Below are 19,116 nucleotides of genomic sequence, written 5' to 3'. Positions count from 1 at the left end.
CACAAGCACATAAGTATGTAAACATTTTCCAGTTCAAGGTCCAAACATGCTAGTGGAGCAACTGTTCTTTGCTACTAGTAAGACTTTTCCACGACTGGTACCACACTTTTATCCGACAATTTAATAATAAGCCTTCTTGTAAACTACTGTGGTTTGCTACAAAACTACTAGGCCCAACTAGTAGGCATGTGTTGCGAACTAGTAGCCTCCTGCCTACAGGCATATTATTACTGTAACACCAGAATTCACACTAGTAGTTTTGCCTCTCTTGTAACGTGTCTACTAGATTCCTGAATTGTCTTACTAGTACATGGACCTTAAGATGGATATCAAGTATGCTCTGTGTTCCCATTAGTAATACAATTCAGTGCACTAGTAGAACACCAGTGTCATACTAGTAACTAGTTATTTTTCCACCATTACCGAACCTTTGACTACTATATGACATTCCCGCAGAATAGTTGGACAACTTTGGCATGCTAGGACAACTAAATGTTACTAGTGAGGCAAAACTACTTGAGGGCTACTAGTAAGTACCTGGAAGCTACTAGTATTACGGGATACATGCAGATGTGTATGGTAGTAGTGGCACTGGTTAAAAATAAAAACATGAGAAACTTCTATGTAAACTTGGTAGGTGACAAGTAATAAATTCTGTACTATACAACATATAAAAATATACTTTGAACGAGTGACAAAATCGCCTTATCAGCTAAATCCATTCAAATGGACGTCAACGCAGTTTTTTACGGTCTTTTAGCGCCCCCTATCGTGTATTTATGGGATAAATTTTCTTTACAACCAATCAGATTCTACTTCACTGCATCACGAAGAAATATCCTTGCGGCTGATTGGCTACCTCAAGTCTCGGAAGCCCCGCATTACATGTCGGTTGTGGCTGGGCAAAAAGAGGAGGGGAGGGGATGTTTCAATGGCGGCCAGTGGCGCTCCAAAATGCAAAAGTCGGGATTATCCACTGTATTTAGAGCGCGTTTGAACACGCAAGCTTAGTTTGTTTGCTCACCGGCGGTTCCCCGAGAGCAATTGCCGCTCGGGGGACGCGTTTCTGGCGTTCTTTCCACTTCGCGTGGCGGACTTTACGCGCTTGGTTCGGGGGATCAGGCCTAGCCGGCTGGCTAACAAACAAGCCTTCGCCGGAGTTGAAAGGTAACGCAGAGTACTTGCCAAACTCATTTTTAAAATATTATTTTTGCTACTAAAACTTGTTTCTGTGTTTTGCTTTATTTACCATTCTCGCTGCATAACGAACGTAAAATTCCCGATGTTTTTTTTTTGCCATCAGATACAAAGTGTAAACTAGCTGTTAGCACTCAATGCTAACAGCTATCGGCTAACTTTATGTGAACTTTACAACCCGATGTCCCGCACGCAGTATTGCCGCATTGTTTGCCGGACCAAAGTTGCTTTTATCGTCAAAACAGCATAAGGGTGAAGTTAGTGTTTTAAAAGTGCTTCTAATTGACGCGTGTTTAATGTGTCGTGCATTCGAAAATGGACGGAAACGTGTTGAAAGCTGGTTAGCAGTTGGGCTAGGCTCACTTTGAATGCTGTCACTGTCAAATATCATTTTTTTAAGTACAGTGGGTATTTATTATTAGTTTATTTTAAATTTAAACTGTTTTCACCGCAGCGTTGACTTGCATCAACTTCCACAAAATAACAGTAATACGCTTGTATTTTTTCATGCGATCTCTTACAGATATTGTTCAAGCGTGTCAGGGTTTTTTTCTGGGTCAAATTTTTGCAGAGGCGGTACCGTTCTGATCGTTCGCGGAGGAGGCTCATAAAGTGTGTTTTTGTTGTTTAACATTTGCTTTTTAGAACAGTTGTCGCCACATTGCCTTATAAATTACTCACTTTGTAAAGCAAAACACAAGCTTGTATATAGATTAATAAAAATCTGTAAAATCAGACATGCAGGCGTGTGTTACAAAGTAAACAAAAGATAATCCGTCAACAGTTCTGGAGTGTTTTCCAGCTGTAACTGCTCCAACTCCCATCATCTGCACTGTGACACACCGTCAAATGAGTTTTGAAACATTCGGCTGAAGGTGAGCGGATAATATTGCCAGAATGACTTCAGAATTGTTCCTGCTGCTTTTGTCATCAAACACAGAAGAACCAGTTCTTTGGCTGCCATACATTACATACCTACCTGGTCATGGAACAGCTGAGCAGCCAATTGTCAAATTGACTCTTGTCCCTTAAAAAGCAGAAAGCGTTGTAGTTTTTCGCATTTATTGACTCATTTTAAATCCATTATGGTGCTGGTTTGAGGCTAAAAGATGAGAATTGTGTCCATGTCCCAATATTTATCGACCTGACTGTAATGTCCACGTACGTTGTCCTTATGTTTCAGGTTACAGATAATATGTAACATAAAGCCACCACTATGACATCCAGATTTGGTAAAACGTACAATCGCAAGGGAGGCGAGGCCAACTCCAAGTTCGAAGAAGTCTTCTCCAACAGGAAGCCCACCCTGAGCACCAAATGGGGCGAGACCACCTACAAGGCCCAGCTGGGGGCCAAAAGGCCTCACTTGAAGTCGGACGGGCCGTCTAAGAGGCCCCGCATGGAGGACAGCGACAGCGGGGACGACCCGTTTGGGTTCGACAGCGACGATGAGTCCATGAGCGTCGACGAGGGCGGCGCGACCAAGACGGTCGCTGAAAACGTCGCTGTCGTGACGACTGCTATGCAGAGTACGGCGAGCGCAACGGCCAAAATTCCAAGTAAGTTGTGGTTTGTGGCGAAGGTTTTTATCAGTTCAGCAAAGTTGTGTATGACTACGTGACATGTATTCATGATAGTGTATATCTTTACGCATGGTTTTGATGCTGTTTTAAGTTCTCTGCCTCTATCGTGTAGCATCACAACTATTACTATTATTAAAAGTACTAAAAGTAAATTTTCATGATGTCACATATTGTAAAAAAAAATTGTGTTATTGTCTGTTCACAGGCAAGCCAGCAATTGAAAATAGCAAGCCGTTGTGCAAAAGTGCGCCGGAGAGCAGCCAGACGCCGGCGTCCCCGACGTCTTTGTCGGAAACGGCAGCCCCCTCGGCTCACAACTCCTCAGGGACCCAGAGGACCGTCTTCACCCCTCAAACGGCCATCGCGCAGTCCAGCGATGTTCCAGGTGGCAGCACAGACTTCCAGACCACCTCCTCCTCGTCTAATAACAATGCGCCGCCATTAGAAGAAAGTCCCGAGCAGGAGCCTCCCGCAGAGCCGGTGGACAACATCCCCCCTTCTCCGTTCACCCTCAGAGCCTCAAACTGCAAGAAATACCAGTCGCGCAGTCGGTCCAACATATTATTCCCCGAGGACGACGCCGACGCGACTCCCGGAGTCGAAAGTGCTCCCGAAAAACCCAACAGTGCCGTTTCTGCCTCGGCGAGCAACAGCGCCGCCAACGCAAAGGTGGCGGCAAAAGTGGCGGCCAAGCCCGCGGGCAGGGGAGGCGGGAGGGTCCGCGACTACACGGTTCTGCACCCCTCCTGCGTGTCGGTGTGCAACGTCACCATCCAGGACTCGATTGAGCGCAGCGCAGACGAGCTGGTGATGTCGGCCACGCCCGCCGACCTTGGAGACGCGGGACAGATGAAGAAGAAGTCGGACGTGCAGCCGAAACCTACAAGGTGAGTGAATAGGATTTCTGTGGATCCTTACAATATGTTACAAGTAGGATTTTATGATTGTAAATTGTCTGAAATCGCCAAATGTACGACGGTGTATTAGGGCCATGTATACATTTCTCTTCTTCTTTTTTTGTGTGGGGGCGGTGTGTGTAATATTTCAAGAAAAAACTGCGAGTTTATAATGTGGCAAATTTACAAGTTTATAAAGCGGCAAATTTGCGCATATTTTTTTCTCTCAAATTTGCCACTTTCTAAAGAGTTTTTTTTCTCGGAATATAATACCCCCCTCTAAAAAAAAAAAAAAATTTATGTGGCCCTAATACACCATCATACAATGAAATGACATTCTCCCCTAAAAATTGCAGGCGCGAAAGATGCACAAAAGTGTTATTGCAGTGAAACTTTATGGTATCTTGTAGATACAGAACCACTCAGGTCAAGGCCAAGAAGACCAAGGCAGAGTCAAAGCTGGAGTTCTTCGGCTTCGAGGCCGAGGAGCCCAAAGGGGGCGACGAGGCCTCCGAATGCGCCGCAGGAGGGAAGAGCAGCTACAAGATCAAGTACTTCGGCTTCGACGACCTCAGCGAGAGCGACAGCGACGACGACAGCCCGAACGTCAAGGAGAAGAAGGCCAGGACGTCTGCGGCGGCGTTGGCCGCGCTCAGCTCCGGCGCGGACAGCCCGCACACCAGCGACTCCCAGGACAGCCAGGCCAGCAGCAATACAGGTTTGCTGGAGCTTTAGATTGATCATGATGTAAATCCTGTGATCAACTTTCCATAGCTTAGAACATTTGAACTGTTTTATACGACGGCATTATAGGGTCACGTATAATTTAAGAACATTTTTTTCCCACTTTATAAAGTGGTAGATAAGTGAGAAAAAAACTCAAATGTTAAAATAATATATCTTTTTTAATTTCCCGTAAGTTTCTGGTGTTTTTTCTGCCGCAAATTTTTGCACTCTATAAAGTGGCAAATTTACAACAAAATTCTGAATACTGCCCCGCCCTCTAAAAAAAAAAATTATACGTGGCCCTAATACGCCAACTTAGTTTTACAATACTTTGTTGTTACAACAGAGAAAATTCGGCAAAAATTGAATTATCCACCCCCCCACCCCATTTTTTTGCAGGAATGTTAGAATGTCATTATTTTTCTTGTGTTGTAATGTGTAAAACTTTTTTTTTTATTAAAATTGGCAACAACAACAAAAAGAACCTGCCGATTATAAAATGGCTTTAATTGGCCAGCCAATTAATTGGAAGGCTGTTGTTTTAATTAGTTAAAAAAAAAAAAAGGGACTTCCTCCTTCCAATCTATTTTTACTCCATAGCAGGCAATGTCCTCATTGTTAATACGCATTGGGGCTGGCGCGGCGTGACGATGCTTCTTGTCGCTCGCCATCATCGCTGTTGTCCCTCCCGCAGACACTTTTGACTTCTCCGACGACTCCAGTCCGGGGGGCACCGAGGGCCAAAAAGGACGCTCAGGGAAGCAAAGCGAAAAGTCCAAGGACCTCGGCAGCGGCTTCAAGAAGATCTTCAGCGGGCCCAAAAAGGTCTGTGAGTCATGATGCGATATTCGTCTTCCTGGCCTCATCTAATTGGTGAGGGCCATGCTTGAACCCATTCCAGCTGCACGATGAAGCATGTGTGTTGCTAATATTACCTTATGGGCAGCCTCATCTGAATTATTCTGCTCCAGTTTGCCATGTTGCATTCACAGTACAGCCTGTTTATCTTTATTATCCTCTGCATAAGCTTTGGGTTGTTTGTTTTGGTCCGTCGTCTTTTATACTGCGTTGCTGCTACGCCTCGTGCGTGTGCACTAAAACCCACTGTGCTGTTGTGTTACAGAATTGCACAGCACTCTTTGTCATTTTCAGGAAGTGCTTTGTGGCGCTCGGGGGAGGGGGGACTTGTGTTCCGTGCCCCGCCGCCGCCGCCGTCGTCTCGGGCTCGTTGACGTGCTTGTATTGTACAATATTCATGTGTTCGCTTTGTGTTAATGTACAACAATAGAGCTTATGTTGAGCGCTTTATTAAAGCGTACGGGAAGTCCAGAATTAGTTTTGCTGGCTACTTTGCATCAGTGACGTTGTTTGTGGAACTTCTGACATTTAATGCAAGAAATGTAAATACAGTGAATCTTTGTTTATCGGTGGGGGGGGGGGGGGAGAATACAGTACTGCAGTAAGTTGCAGCCCTCCCACTCTCTTCTCAACACATTTAAACTTTTTAAGGCACATTGTAAATGTTTTTGAACACAAAAACAGCCGGGGTGTCATAATTTTATCACGGGTTGTGGGTTTCCTCAGAAGAAGGTTATGACAAGTCACCTCATCGTATTATAGACAAGTGTGCTCCATTTAATTGTTATATACACTATCAGTCAAAAGTTTGGACACAGTTTTCTCTTTCAGTAGAATGAGAACACACCTGAACAATTACTGTTGATATGCTGAAATCAGAGGATTTGGACAATTTAAAAAAAAAAAAAAAATGGCTCCAAACGATTACTCGATAATTAACTCATCTACTCCCCAAAACGTGCAAATACGTTCTATTTTAAATATTACCGTGCTCCCAAAGATGTAGGGATGTTTTTTTATGCTAGAGCATACAGAAGGCCTTGATGCAGCTTCTAAATTGAAATGGCCAGCAGGTGGCAGCAGAGTATAAGAGATCAGCCAGGGCCACGTTGCAACCAGCTCTTTTCCCCAGTGTTTTAAACAGACTTGTGAATAATGATGAAACTTAGCTATATGCTAATAATAATTGCTGTAAAACAGATAGAAATATACTTTTTTTTCCTGATGAAAGAAGAGACTCTAATCTTTCTTTTAGTAGGTTCCATGTTTTATAGCAATAGAACACAATATTCTGTGGGCCTTGCAAAATCAGTCAAAATCCAGTCAAACAGCCGACCAACAGAAGGGGGTTGCTTCAGTGAAAATTTGAGTTAAAATAGCTGTCGATTTCATTTGATAATCGGTTACTTGTCGATTAATTTAAACCCACCGTTTCTTGTTTTTCAGTCCCCTGCCAAAGCAGTGTACAACGCCCGACACTGGAACCAACCGGAGCCCGAAGAGATCCCCGTGCCGCCCCTCTCTCGATCGCAAACAGCCCCGGTAAGGCGCCGCCACCCCGCCGCTCAACAAATTGCGTTTGGCTCTCATTTTTGCCACGGCCAGCATTAATCTCGTGGCACTTAGGAGCGCCGTCGAGATGATGAAGACGGGTGTGTCTTCGTTTAGCGCACAATGCACGCCACGCCGCATTATGGAATCATTACCATTTGTTACACAAATCCCCGTTGGCCCTCGTGAGCACAAGGCAGAATATTGTTTATTGGTCTCTCAGTAGTCAACAGTTCTGCTTTTAATTGCTCTAATTAGTCTCTTTCGCTTCAAGTGGAATTGTTTGCCCTGGCGGTGAACTTCCATTTACAAAAATACTGTGTTTTAATCTCCCCTCCTCCCCACCGAACGAGTCAATGTTTGCTCAGGGACTCGCAAATTACACCTTGTCAACAGCAATTTTCAAAAGTTGCCCTCAGTTTTGCACTACCTCATCTGTTAAAAGCACTTATTAAGGACTTGTGTGCTTAACAGACTATTCGGCTGCGTTAAATTGTCAGGACATGTCATTAAACAGATTTTGTGGCTGCCGCCTGAGTCCCGTTTCTCTCTCGTTCTTCCTCCTCCCCAGGCCATCTTATCGAGCGGCGGAAGCGGCGGCGGCAAGGACAGCAACTCCCATAAAGATGACGGCTTGTTCAAAGCTCCTCCGCCCCCGCCCAAAGTCATTAAATCAGAGACCATTCCCACGCGACCCTACCAGGACATCGTCACAGCTCTCAAGTGCAGGAAGGAGCACAAGGAGGTGAGTTGTGACCCAAATACAGGCCATTCGTTATTTGGATCAGTGTAACTTGAGATCTTAACATTGACCAAAAATGGTGTCCCCATTTGACATTTATTAAAGAATAATGTTTTGGTCTTCTAGGTTAGGTTTATGCTTAATTAAAGGCAAAGGAGTCATAAATGAACTTTTGCAAGGCCCACCGAATTTTGTGTTCTACTACTATAAAAACATGGAACCTACCAAAAATATATTATTTCTATCTGTTTCCGTTTTGCAACAATTGGCATTAGAATATAGCTAAGTTTCATCATAATTCACAAATTTGTTTAAAACTGGGGAAAAGAGCATGTTGCAACATGGCCCTGGTTGATCTCTTATACTCTGCTGCCACCTGCCGGCCGTTATTGTAATAACTACCATTGTTTCAAGCATTCTCTTCAGTTCAGAGTCTGCATCAAAGCCTTCTGTACGCGCTAGCATAAGATAGAACGTATTTACACGTTTTTTGGGGGCAAATGAGTTAGCGTCAAACAACAGTTGTGTATACTTCAATTGCAGTTAACTTGTTAAACAGTGTACACTGTGACTACAAAATTCTACCCAAAAAGTGTGGCATAAAAAGATCAGTAAGTTATGAAACAGATTACAACAATATTGTGTAAACAAATCTGTGGCTTTGTCGCCTCATGAGAAAAAACACGACACGTGAACATGTAGAATGCACTTTAGAATTCTGAACTTATCGAGACATTTTACAAAAAATATGTCCAATATTTTTCTCCCAAACTTGCAGCCTTTGTGAGTTTAAAAAATGCATTATGATACTTCTATTTCATTAATTATTCAACCCTCGAACACATATTGCAAAATAAGCATTCACATGTACACTTTAGAGTCAGTACTTGAACCCAAACCTCACAACCGTGAGCTCGACATAGGCTGCCACAGCATGGATGCCGATACTAAATTCGTGGGGTGCTTGCAAAAGACATCAATTTAATGTTCAAGTGCTCAGATTTTCAATAAATGGCCTGAAACGAGCAACTTTCTAGACGGTGAATGCATTTTGAAAGTTAAAACGCTCCCTTTTGACATGTTTATGCCCTCTCTTTTCATGTGCCAAATTCAAATAGTGATTTTGTCTATGCATATATTCATATCGAAAGGTCCAGCAGAAGCTTCAAAACATCAACACATCAATTTCACTATGGAATAAAAGTGCATGAATCCTAAAAGTTTCCTGACTCGAGTAAGCAGTCGGCGATTTTGTGCCTTTTCAAACCCTGCCGTATCTGTTGGTTTAAGCCAAAGAAAGCAATTAAAAGTGAAGGAAATCCATCACGTGATCAAGTCCTCCTCAGGGAGCCGAATGCCACCATGAGGTGTCTTACCTCCACTGTTTGCGCTAATGTCACCATTTGACTGGATAAAGACGAGGAATATCAAACGAGCCGTCGCCCTTGCGTTGCCAATTAGCTGTCTTGAACCCCGTTTGCCTTCTGCCAGCTGTACACGGTGGTGCAGCACGTCAAGCACTTCAACGACGTGGTGGAGTTTGGAGAAAATCAAGAGTTCACAGACGACTTTGAGTACCTGGAAACGGGCTTGAAGAGCAGTCAGCCGCTCAACACCAGATGCCTTAGGTAAGAAGATGAAACCCTTACTTTGCCTTCACTGATTTTTTATTTTTTATTTTTTTAAACCTGCTCACGGTACGTTAATGCTACGGTTTATATGAGTGCCAAGTAGCTCATTAAACTGATTGAACGGTGCAAGTGCGTGTCACTTAACATTTGTGCGCGTATTAGCCAATTTCAAAAGCGACTCGCGCTTCCCGCCAAAGCTCATAACCCCGCATCTCGCTGCTTCAGCGCATCTTGGAAATGCTCCAAGGGTTTTCAGATTAAAAGGATTTCAGCAGCTAGAGCGCGAATGATGCTAGTTTTGGAACAACACTAAAAATATACCCGTCCTCCTGCATGTGCTTTTATATTTTGTCATTAAGATGCATTCTTGCGAAGTTGAGGAAAATGTCAACAGTTGCCTATTTGCGGAATTTTACAAGCAGATAGCAAAAAAGAAAAAATGTTTTCATGATATAAATGTTATAAAACATGCAAAGGGTGCATTTTACAGTGCCTTGCTAAATAAAGTCCAACATAAAGCTATAACATTTTTAATTTTGTGTGAAGAATAAACACGAAGTGGGACACAATTGTGAAGTGGAACCAAATTAATTTGTTTCAAACTTTTTTTTTTCACTAGGGCGTGCAATAGGGCTTCTCGAATATGAAGAAAATATTAATTTGGTAGTAATTGAAATCACAATTAGTACAATCTTTTATTTTTTTGGGTACAAAATAAGAAAATGTTTAAACATGTAACAAATATTAAGAAACCCTATAATTGTGCAAGTTCCTTTTGGACTAAACAAGATTGATTAAATTAGTCATTTTTTAAATTAAAAAAAAGGTGCAAATATATAAATTTAACCAACTCGGTATTAATAATCTTTTATTTTTGTTTACGATTGTGCCGGTTTTGTAATTGTGGAGTGTAATAATTGTAATGGGATTTTGATTAATTGCACAGCCCTAGTGTGTGAAATTTCTCACCCCCTTTTCTCTCAGTGCAGCATATCCTGGTGTTAGGAAGGCCAAGTCAAAAGTCTCACTTGGTGTTGATTTTTAGATATAAAATTGGATTAAAAATAAATAAATTTTTAAGCCTGAAATGTGGCAAAAGGTCAAAGCTCAAGATCATATAATCAACCAAGTCCAGACAATTTACACTCTTTCCTCAAATGGTGGCACATGACGGTGAAGACACCGTTTTGATTCATGTCATTCCTCTTTCTTTGTCGCAGTATAATCAGCCTGGCCACGCGGTGTGCCATGCCCAGCTTCAGGATGCATCTGCGGGCAAGAGGCAAGGTGGCGCAGGTCTTCAAAATGCTCAGCGACTCGTCGCAGCACCCGGTCAGTTGCAAGTCCGGTAATGATTTCCGCTCTCCCACACCTCGCTGTTGTTCACTCAAATTATTTTGCCGGCAACCCGTCAGAACCTCGCCTTGTGCACGGCGGCGCTCATGTACATCCTGAGTCGCGACCGCCTCAACATGGACCTGGACCGCGCCTGCCTGGAGCTGATGATCAAGTTGCTGGAGCTGGACCAGGATTACTCGGCCGACCAGGACCAGCTCACCGCCAAGGAGGTGGCTAAGGTCAAGGAGAAGATCCGGAAGCTGTGCGAAACGGTGCACAACAAACACCTGGACCTGGAAAACATCACGGTATGTTGGAGGTCGTCACTGGAAATTAAGCAAGTTGAATTGAGGGGTCATGGGCTAATTTTTTCATTTTTATTTTTTTGTAGACGGGCCACCTTGCTATGGAGACATTGCTCTCGCTGACGTCCAAAAGAGCAGGTGATTGGTTCAAGGAAGAGCTGCGGCTCCTGGGAGGTTTGGACCACATTGTCGACAAAGGTACATAAAATGATCGTGGTATTTTATAGGGCTGCTCGATTATGGGATTATTTTGCCAATAATTAAAATCACGATTATTTTTTTGGGGCGTACAATTTTTTTTTTTTAAGCATTTAAAAATATTAGGACCAATTTAAAAAAAAAAAATAGAAACACTATAATTATGTAAGTTCCTTTTGGACCAAACATAATTTATAATAATATATATTTATAATAATATTTATTCATTTATGTTGGCAAAAACTTGAAGTTGCAGTGCACTGTGCAGTGGGACAATCATTTATTTTTTGGTACAAAACAAGAAAATGTTTATACATAGAAAAAATTATTAAGGCAATAAAAATTATTTGAAACATTAATTATGCAAGTTCTTTTTGGATGAAACAAAATTTATTAAATTTGTTCTTTAAAAATTTGTATTAATCTTTTTTTTTACGATTATGCTTATTTTGTAATTGTGGAGTGTAATAATTGTAATTGAATTTTGATTAATTGCACAGCTTTAGTATTGCACATTAGGCTGGACACAGTGCCACACTTTTAATATGCCTAATGTATACAGGAAAACAAACATGGATTATGACATCTTCAGATTGAAATTAGGCTTCTTACAAATGTGGATAAAAAATCTGATTCTTATCAAATTTGCGCCAATGCACCGTATCAGATGAATCCCATCAATTTAATCTTGACTTCATCGAAATGCAGTAATCGCTGCTATTTGTGGGGATCGGGATTGAGGTCTGGCACCAAAAGCGAAAACCCAAAAATAGTTGAGGACCTGTAAATCTGGTTATTTTGCTACCATTATACAGCGCCAATTTAGGAGCTTCTGTGAAAGAGCTCAACAATTGCTGATACTCCCACCACATGTCTGACCAAACCCGCTGCAAATCTTAACGACAGCGTATACATAAACGATTAAATATGGCGTGTCCAGCGTTGAATGAAGGAAAAAATTGCTGAGGCAGCTGGTGGCGCAATGCCAAGGTCGCCCTCGTTTAAATCAGCGCATTGCTGTTTCGTGTGTTGAGTCAGTATGAAGAGAGCCATATTGGATATGTGTCACTTGAAATGTTCATGAAAAAGTAGGCAGTCAAACATATCGGATAGAGGCTTTAAATTGGAAATGGGCACCGGGACCTGCAGTGTAAATCCAGTTTAGGGGGTACTTTCTGCTGTGAGTTAGTAGAGCCGCTAACTTGGATGCGCCAATCACATTGTCTCATTCTTCACCGTCGTTTCCGTAGTGAAAGAGTGCGTGCAAAACCTGAGCCAAGAGGACAACAAGGAGAACCTGGTGGCGGCTTTATGGGGAGCCGAAAGATGTTTGAGAGTGCTTGAAAGTGTAAGTTCTCCGCCGTCAGTCAACCCCGAGGCCAAATTGAGCGCTGAGGTTTTAATCCAGCTGATGATTGATCAGCACCGTTAAAAGTCTGCTTTTCACCTTAACAGAGTTAGATGCCTTGACTTCTCTACTTGCACTTAATTGATATCCTTTCTTTCACCTCCGGGGGGCCAACAGGTGACCGTGCAGAATCCAGAAAACCAGGGTTACTTAATCGCCTACAAGGACTCGCAGCTCATCGTCTCGTCGGCAAGGTGAGGACCAAAACTGTGGACGGTCTTTTTCGGAAGTCCCTTCATGCTTTCTTGCGTGTCTTCAGAGCGCTGTGCTACTGCGAGGATATGATCCAGCGCTACAGCAGGGCCTTGAACAACAGCTCCTTGTCGGCGGACTCGGGCGCCAACGCGCTGCCTCACTGTAGCTTCAGCAACGTGGGCAAGGCGGTGGAGGACTGCATGAGGGCCATCATCGGTGTGCTGCTGAACCTCACCCATGACAACGGTGAAGATTGAATCAGAAGATAATGTATTGTGTGGTTATGCGGAATTACCGAAACCCTTCTTTATTAGAAGAAACGGCCTTTTCATCAAATCTGGCTCTCTTCTCCTTGAATTCGGAAAGTGTTGTTATTGTGATCCCCATCTTCATAAATCTTTAAGTGTCTGAATAGAATTGCTCAACTTGGTATTAATTGAAACATGCAGTTGGGACGCTAACTCCCATCACGCAATTCGGTAGAGTAAGTTTATTAAAAAAAAAAACAAAACAAAACAGCAGAGGCCCTAAAGTTGAACCCTGTGGAACACCATATTGCACATATTCGTCTGACCACGTTCAATTGTCATGGTTTGTCTGCAGAATGGGGAAGCACGAAGACGGGCGAGCAGGATAAGCTCATTGTCACCGCGCTGAATTGTGTTCTCCGGGTTCCGCGTTTTATCCCACAGGAACAACGCTTTGACGTGCGAGTACTGGTAAGGTGTTTAAAATTTCGTAAATGATCATTTCTACCAACGTATACCTTTTTTATTTTATTTTTTTAACTGTGTATTCTGCATCCTCGTTCCAGGGTCTAGGCCTGCTCATCAATTTGGTGGAGTACAGCTCTAGAAACCGCCACTTCTTTGTGGACATGGAGTACACCATCGTTGACTTCTGTCTGGAGGACAGCCTGACGCAGCCGGCCGACGCGTCCGCGGCAGAGTCGGTGCAGTCCAATGCGACCGAGACTCAGGAAGACGAAGCGGAGAAGTCTGACGCCGCCGGTGCTTTGGCCGCCCTGGTGAAGGTAGCAAACATATTCAAGCAGTGATTCTCACTGCCTATAATTAATTAAAAAAACATCACTTGTATTTAATGCCTCTTCCTTCCCAGCTCTTCCTGGAGAGAGAGCGCGCCGCCATCTTGGCCGAGGCCAAAACCGACGACCTCATCAGCGAGGCGCCCAAGCCGCCGGACCAGAGCGGCGAGTGGAAGGAGACCATGGGCGAGATCCAGTGGGTGGCGGCCGAGCCTAACGACAGCCAGCCCGAACCGGAGAATCCAAAGAAAGAGGAGGAGGACGAAGAGTTGGACCTAAACAAAGGTAGATGCTACTATTCCGTTTTTGAAAGCTTGAGAGGAATTTTTCCTTTTTTTCTTTTTCTTAACCCAAATATAAATATGTTTTTTAATACTTTGTACTTCACTGGCAAAAACGTATTTGTTTTTTTAAAGTTTTTTTTTTAAATCCTAGAGCATGCACAAGGCTTTGATACAGCTTCTTACGTGAAGAGGTCGCTTAAAGCAATAGTAGTTATTACAAAAACGGCCAGCAGGTGGCAGCAGAGTATAAGAGATCAGCCAGGGCTATGTTGTAACAAGCTCTTTTTGACAGTGTTTTCAACAGGTTTGTGAATAATGATGAAATTTAGCTATATTCTTTTGCTAATTGCTGCAAAATGGAAACAGATAAAAATATACTTTTCCTGATGAAAGAAGAGACTCCAACCTTTCTTTTGGTAGCTTCCATGATTTTATAGCAATAGAACACAATATTCTGTGGGCCTTGCAAAATCCAGTCAAACAGCCGAGGTGCGATGGGGATTGCTTCAGTGAAAATGGCTGGGAGTGAATGATTTAAAGACATTTCAACAAGTTAAGAGCTGGGGGTTTTTGTTAGTTTGTTTTGCCAATATTTTCTCTTTTTTACTGAAAAATAAAGCAATTTCAGTCTGTCTTTGTTTGTACACCTCCCTCTTAAAGTTCAGTGTTGCCGAGTTTGAAATCAGCTGTGAAAAAGTCTGCCATCCACCCATTTTTGACATTTCTCTGTTTGCTGAAATATTCGTCTAATGACTTAATACCCCGTCCCTGCGAGTTGACACCGTGAAAAGGTCAGGCCGGGAAAGATTGTAGAACCTCCCAATTTTTTCTTTTTCGCATGACCCCTGAAATTTAAGCGTTTCAACCGCTTTTTGTGGAATTGCACTTTTCATTTGCATCCATCGGACATAATGCTGCGGCTGGTAAACATTTCTTTTCTTTTTTTTTTTAAGCTTTGCAGCATGCCGGCAAGCACATGGAGGACAGCATTGTGGCCTCCTACACGGCTCTGCTGCTGGGATGCCTCTGCCAAGGCAGCCAGGTATAAACCCCGCCCCCGCCCCCGCCCCGCCATTGGTTTGTGTCAAACGCAATGTATTCCAGGATGCCGCTTACCCGTTTCTCATATATAAAATAATGATCGAAAGAAAATAATGGTGCCAACTTTACCTGCCATTTTGAACGCATTGTAACATTCATCATGCAAGTGTAGCTGAAAGTAACCACTGTTGATTAACAAAGCGCTTAACATTCTTCATGACAAAAGGTGTCGTGCAAAAGTGTTTTTGCTTTCCAGACCATCTCGTTTGTGTCTGGCAGGTGAACGTGACTACTGTAAGGCAACACCTCCCCAAAGGAGACTTCTCCATCATGACGGAGATGCTCAAGAAGTTCCTGAGCTTCATGAACCTCACCGTGAGTACTCGCGTCGTCATCATTGGGCTCGGGGTTTAATTTGGTCCATTAAATTGGATCATTTCATATAGCGGGTTCTGGAGTTTAAAGCACATTTTACTATTGTCACTAATTCACGACCCATTTTTTATATAAGTTAAGAACAATATAGACATTTGTATTTTAAACATACATGCTAACAGAGTAGTAAAGTCCATTATTACAATAAATATAATGATACTCAAAAAGTTATCGTACGTCTGTGTAGTCATAAAGCAAGGTTGAGAACGGTGAGCAAAAATATTACATATCCTTTTTTTTTTTAGTTGTGTAAATATTTTTTTCATTGAACACAGTTGATTTTATTTTTCAGCAAAATAGAACATTTTTGATACATTAAGAAATGTGTACCATGTTACGTAAAAAAAAAAGAAAGAAAAAAAAAGTCTTCTTCTGTTTTAATTATTCATTCTCAGTATGTCACAGTGTCCCGTCACGGGTGAGCTATTTTTAGAACAGACTCATGGACAACTCATGTTGTCCTTGGAGCTAACTAGTACTCGCTGGCACTATTATTTATTTATTTATTTGTAGGATGATGCCCATTAATCAACAGCAAAAGTGCTTCCATGTTTGCTATGTGTCTAGTCTTGCTCCCTCCCTCCCGCCTCAGTTCTCTCAGCTCATTACCAGTGATGGACAGGATTTGTGTTTAATTAATTGTCCAGTGCCAAATATATAGTATAAATATATAGTCGCTGCTATATTTTTTTTTGGGGGGGGGTTTGTGATGTCTGTATTCAGTTTCATCCTCCAAAAATATAAAAATGGACATCAGTGTTTTTCACATAGCAATGACGATATATTTATATATAATTGGTACGGGACGATTATCGGTTTGACAGGTTACCGTGGTTTTAAAAAGACAAGGTTTCAATAATCGCTAAAACTGTCGCTCTGTGAAAAGCATCTATGTCCACTTTTTTAATTTTTAGCTTTTTGTGATGTCTGCATTCAGTTTCATCCCAAAAAACAAAACAAAATGTTTTTCACATAGCAGCAACGATATGTAAATACACACACACACAAAACCAGGTTTTCAAGTGGAAGGATTTGGATCGAGTGGGTTTACGATCCAACGCACAACTCTTTCCTTCCAAGTTCCCGTCTGATGTGCGTTGTGGTTTTGTGTCCGCCAGTGTGCGGTGGGCACCACGGGGCAGAAGTCCATCTCCCGGGTCATCGACTATCTGGAGCATTGCTAACAGCGGACGCTAAGACTCAACGCGCCGACCGCACACCCGAGGGGACGCGGCGGGGCCGTCTCTGGCCAGAACGGCGGGACTGGGGGGGGGCACGGGGGGAGGGGGAGGGGAAGGGGGGTCGTGGTCGTGCCCGGCAGGTGGCACACAAATTGAACCAAAGCCAGCGCTCGCCGTCCACATTCGTCCAACGTCGAGGGGAGGCGACATCTGAAATTTCACGGACTGTTCCCTTTTTTTTTTTTTTTCTTCTTCTTCTTCTTTATCTTCCACGTCAAAAGCCAAGAGTGAACTCGCTGAGCAGCATGAAGAAACGATCACTTTCATGCATGTCGTAATGACGTCTCCATGCATCCACTGGCCCTCGAGTTTGCAGTTGAATGTCAAAGGGGGCCTTCATGTGTTTTGGAATTTAGGTTCTCACGTTGCCCTTTTTATTTAGTTCTCCTTTTGAGGGTCTCTTATTTGTATTTTAGGAATTTCCGAATCTGCTTTTAATGAAATCGGGAGGATTTTGGGGCGACAACGGCTCAATCCGGACCTGTTTTGGCGCGCGCGTGTGCTTTTAGATTAATTTAAATCCAACAACGCAGTACAATAGTGTCACAATGAATTTTAACCTTGCAGATGTGAATTACTGTGTGCATTTAAAATAAAATTAAAATAATTGTAATCATATTTTTAATTTAATGATCTCTCCTTTTTATTGTAGCATCTAAAAATGTTATGCCATTGGACAGCACAGTGGCTGGACATACTGCAGGCAGAATGGACTGCAAAATGTACACTTGGGGCCATTTTACTTCTTGGTAACATCATTCTCCATCAACAAGCTATAGTCATAGTTCCTCTTGCGAACACAATGAATAATGTACCATGTGAAATAAAGCGGCTCAACTCAAATATGTGACCTTTCTCTCAAATTTATGTGCACTTGTGAATAGCATGTTTGCCTCGCGGTTCCAAAAACGTATATTTTAATTAAGGTTAATTGAAGACCCTGCTTGTTATTTACGGAAATACATTTGTATTTAAAAAAACAAACAAACAAAAAAAAAATTTTTTTTTTTTTTTTTGGGGGGGTACGTATGTCCAGCCACAAGATTCTCCCCACCCTACACAAATATTTATATCCCCCCTCAAGTGTAGTCATTCTAGCCATGCCCGTCTAGGCGGACAACATCCGCTCGGCCTCCGGGCCTGCAGCCCTCAGTGATGAACTTTGATTTTGAAACATGTCTGCTCTGTATGGAATTGTAGAATGTAAATACTGATGTACATAAGCAATTGATGGACATTGACAAAGATGCTTAGACTACTTTTTTGCCCCCCCCCCCCTTCTACCTCCTCTCTTCCCTCCCCACCTACCTGGAAGCTGATGATGATATTTTTATTTTATACAATATTTCTGTCATTTGGAAAAAAGGAGTAAGGAAAAATAAAATGTTTGTACCCGTTTCTGTGTAAATAATTCTGGAAAAAGTAAAAAAAAAAAAAAAAAAAGGCGCATTAGCATTGTTTCATTTCCATGGTACTTAAAACAGTCGTTAGCCAATTAGCTTGAAGCTACTTGCTATTCATGCTAGCATCTGCTTTAAGTTAAACGTGAACAGTTGTGCCTTGAGATATGAGTGACCTGATTTTTTTTTTTTTTTTTACATGCAAGCAAAGTTTAGAGCTACAAAAGATGTATTATGACGGGGAGCTCATCTCACTTCACAGCGAGCGACACTTTGGCAGATTGTAAGAGGCTCCAAGCTGCTTAATGGCACTTAACTTTCAACGTCAACATCATTTTAGCCAAACAAGACGGCAAAACTGCCGACTGCTCATATCTTTAAAATAAATGAATACATAAATTGCAGAAAGGCATTCCACTTGCTGTTTTTCACCTTTGCTACTTGTTATGGTCTGACTTTGATATTTGATAACCCATTAATCAGCTGGTTAATAAAAATAAAAACATTGACTAAAATGCTGAAAACAAAGATGAATTACAGAGAGGACATTTAACAGTTTTACAATACTTTGTCTCTTAGTTCTATTTTTATTAACTTTACATCCTAGAGTAAAATTGCTGGGGGGGGGGGGGGGGCTGGGTTGAATGTAATTTTCTGTCTTATGTGGTAATTTGTAAAAACAAAAAAAAACAAATCAACCATTTTTTGACAATTTTCAAGCCGCTTACTAACATTGGCCGATTAATAAGTCAGGTCAGGCCGTAGTTAAAATTAATTTCTGTATGTACTGTAATAATTTATGTAATTAATTGTATTACGCATATTGGAGTGAGCAGACTGACTCTTGACGCCCGGGACTACTAATTCCTTTCCCGCTTGTATGGTCATCGGCGCAAACTACGCTGTTCAAATGGCGACTCAGTGTAGTGGGAGTCTGAGACCCCGCCCCCTCCCCCACCCCCACCCCTTTCCTACTCGGCTTAACTGAATTTTTACGGGATGTCAGCCGCTCTGAGCGAGCGAGGGAGCACAGAGAGAGAAG

At 42.4% G+C, this 19,116-nt stretch overlaps 1 protein-coding gene across 1 annotated transcript; it reads left to right on the top strand.

Moving 5' to 3' along the window:
* Positions 1 to 914: 914 nt before the first annotated feature.
* wapla (WAPL cohesin release factor a) lies at positions 915 to 18,071 on the top strand. Its single transcript, XM_077582101.1, has 20 exons — positions 915 to 1,167; positions 2,381 to 2,756; positions 2,986 to 3,667; positions 4,087 to 4,394; positions 5,097 to 5,227; positions 6,707 to 6,802; positions 7,383 to 7,556; positions 9,045 to 9,181; positions 10,405 to 10,516; positions 10,600 to 10,830; positions 10,914 to 11,025; positions 12,276 to 12,373; positions 12,551 to 12,627; positions 12,693 to 12,874; positions 13,232 to 13,347; positions 13,443 to 13,661; positions 13,748 to 13,958; positions 14,911 to 14,999; positions 15,278 to 15,373; positions 16,552 to 18,071. Exons 2-20 carry the CDS (start codon positions 2,414 to 2,416, stop codon positions 16,615 to 16,617), a joined length of 3,480 nt encoding a protein of 1,159 aa, XP_077438227.1. The 5' UTR covers positions 915 to 1,167; positions 2,381 to 2,413; the 3' UTR covers positions 16,618 to 18,071.
* Positions 18,072 to 19,116: the final 1,045 nt, after the last annotated feature.

Source organism: Vanacampus margaritifer, chromosome 12, assembly GCF_051991255.1.
Source record: "Vanacampus margaritifer isolate UIUO_Vmar chromosome 12, RoL_Vmar_1.0, whole genome shotgun sequence".
Taxonomy (NCBI): Eukaryota; Metazoa; Chordata; class Actinopteri; order Syngnathiformes; family Syngnathidae; genus Vanacampus; species Vanacampus margaritifer.
Note: the sequence above shows the minus strand (reverse complement) of the source record. Positions and strands in the feature narration are given on the sequence as shown.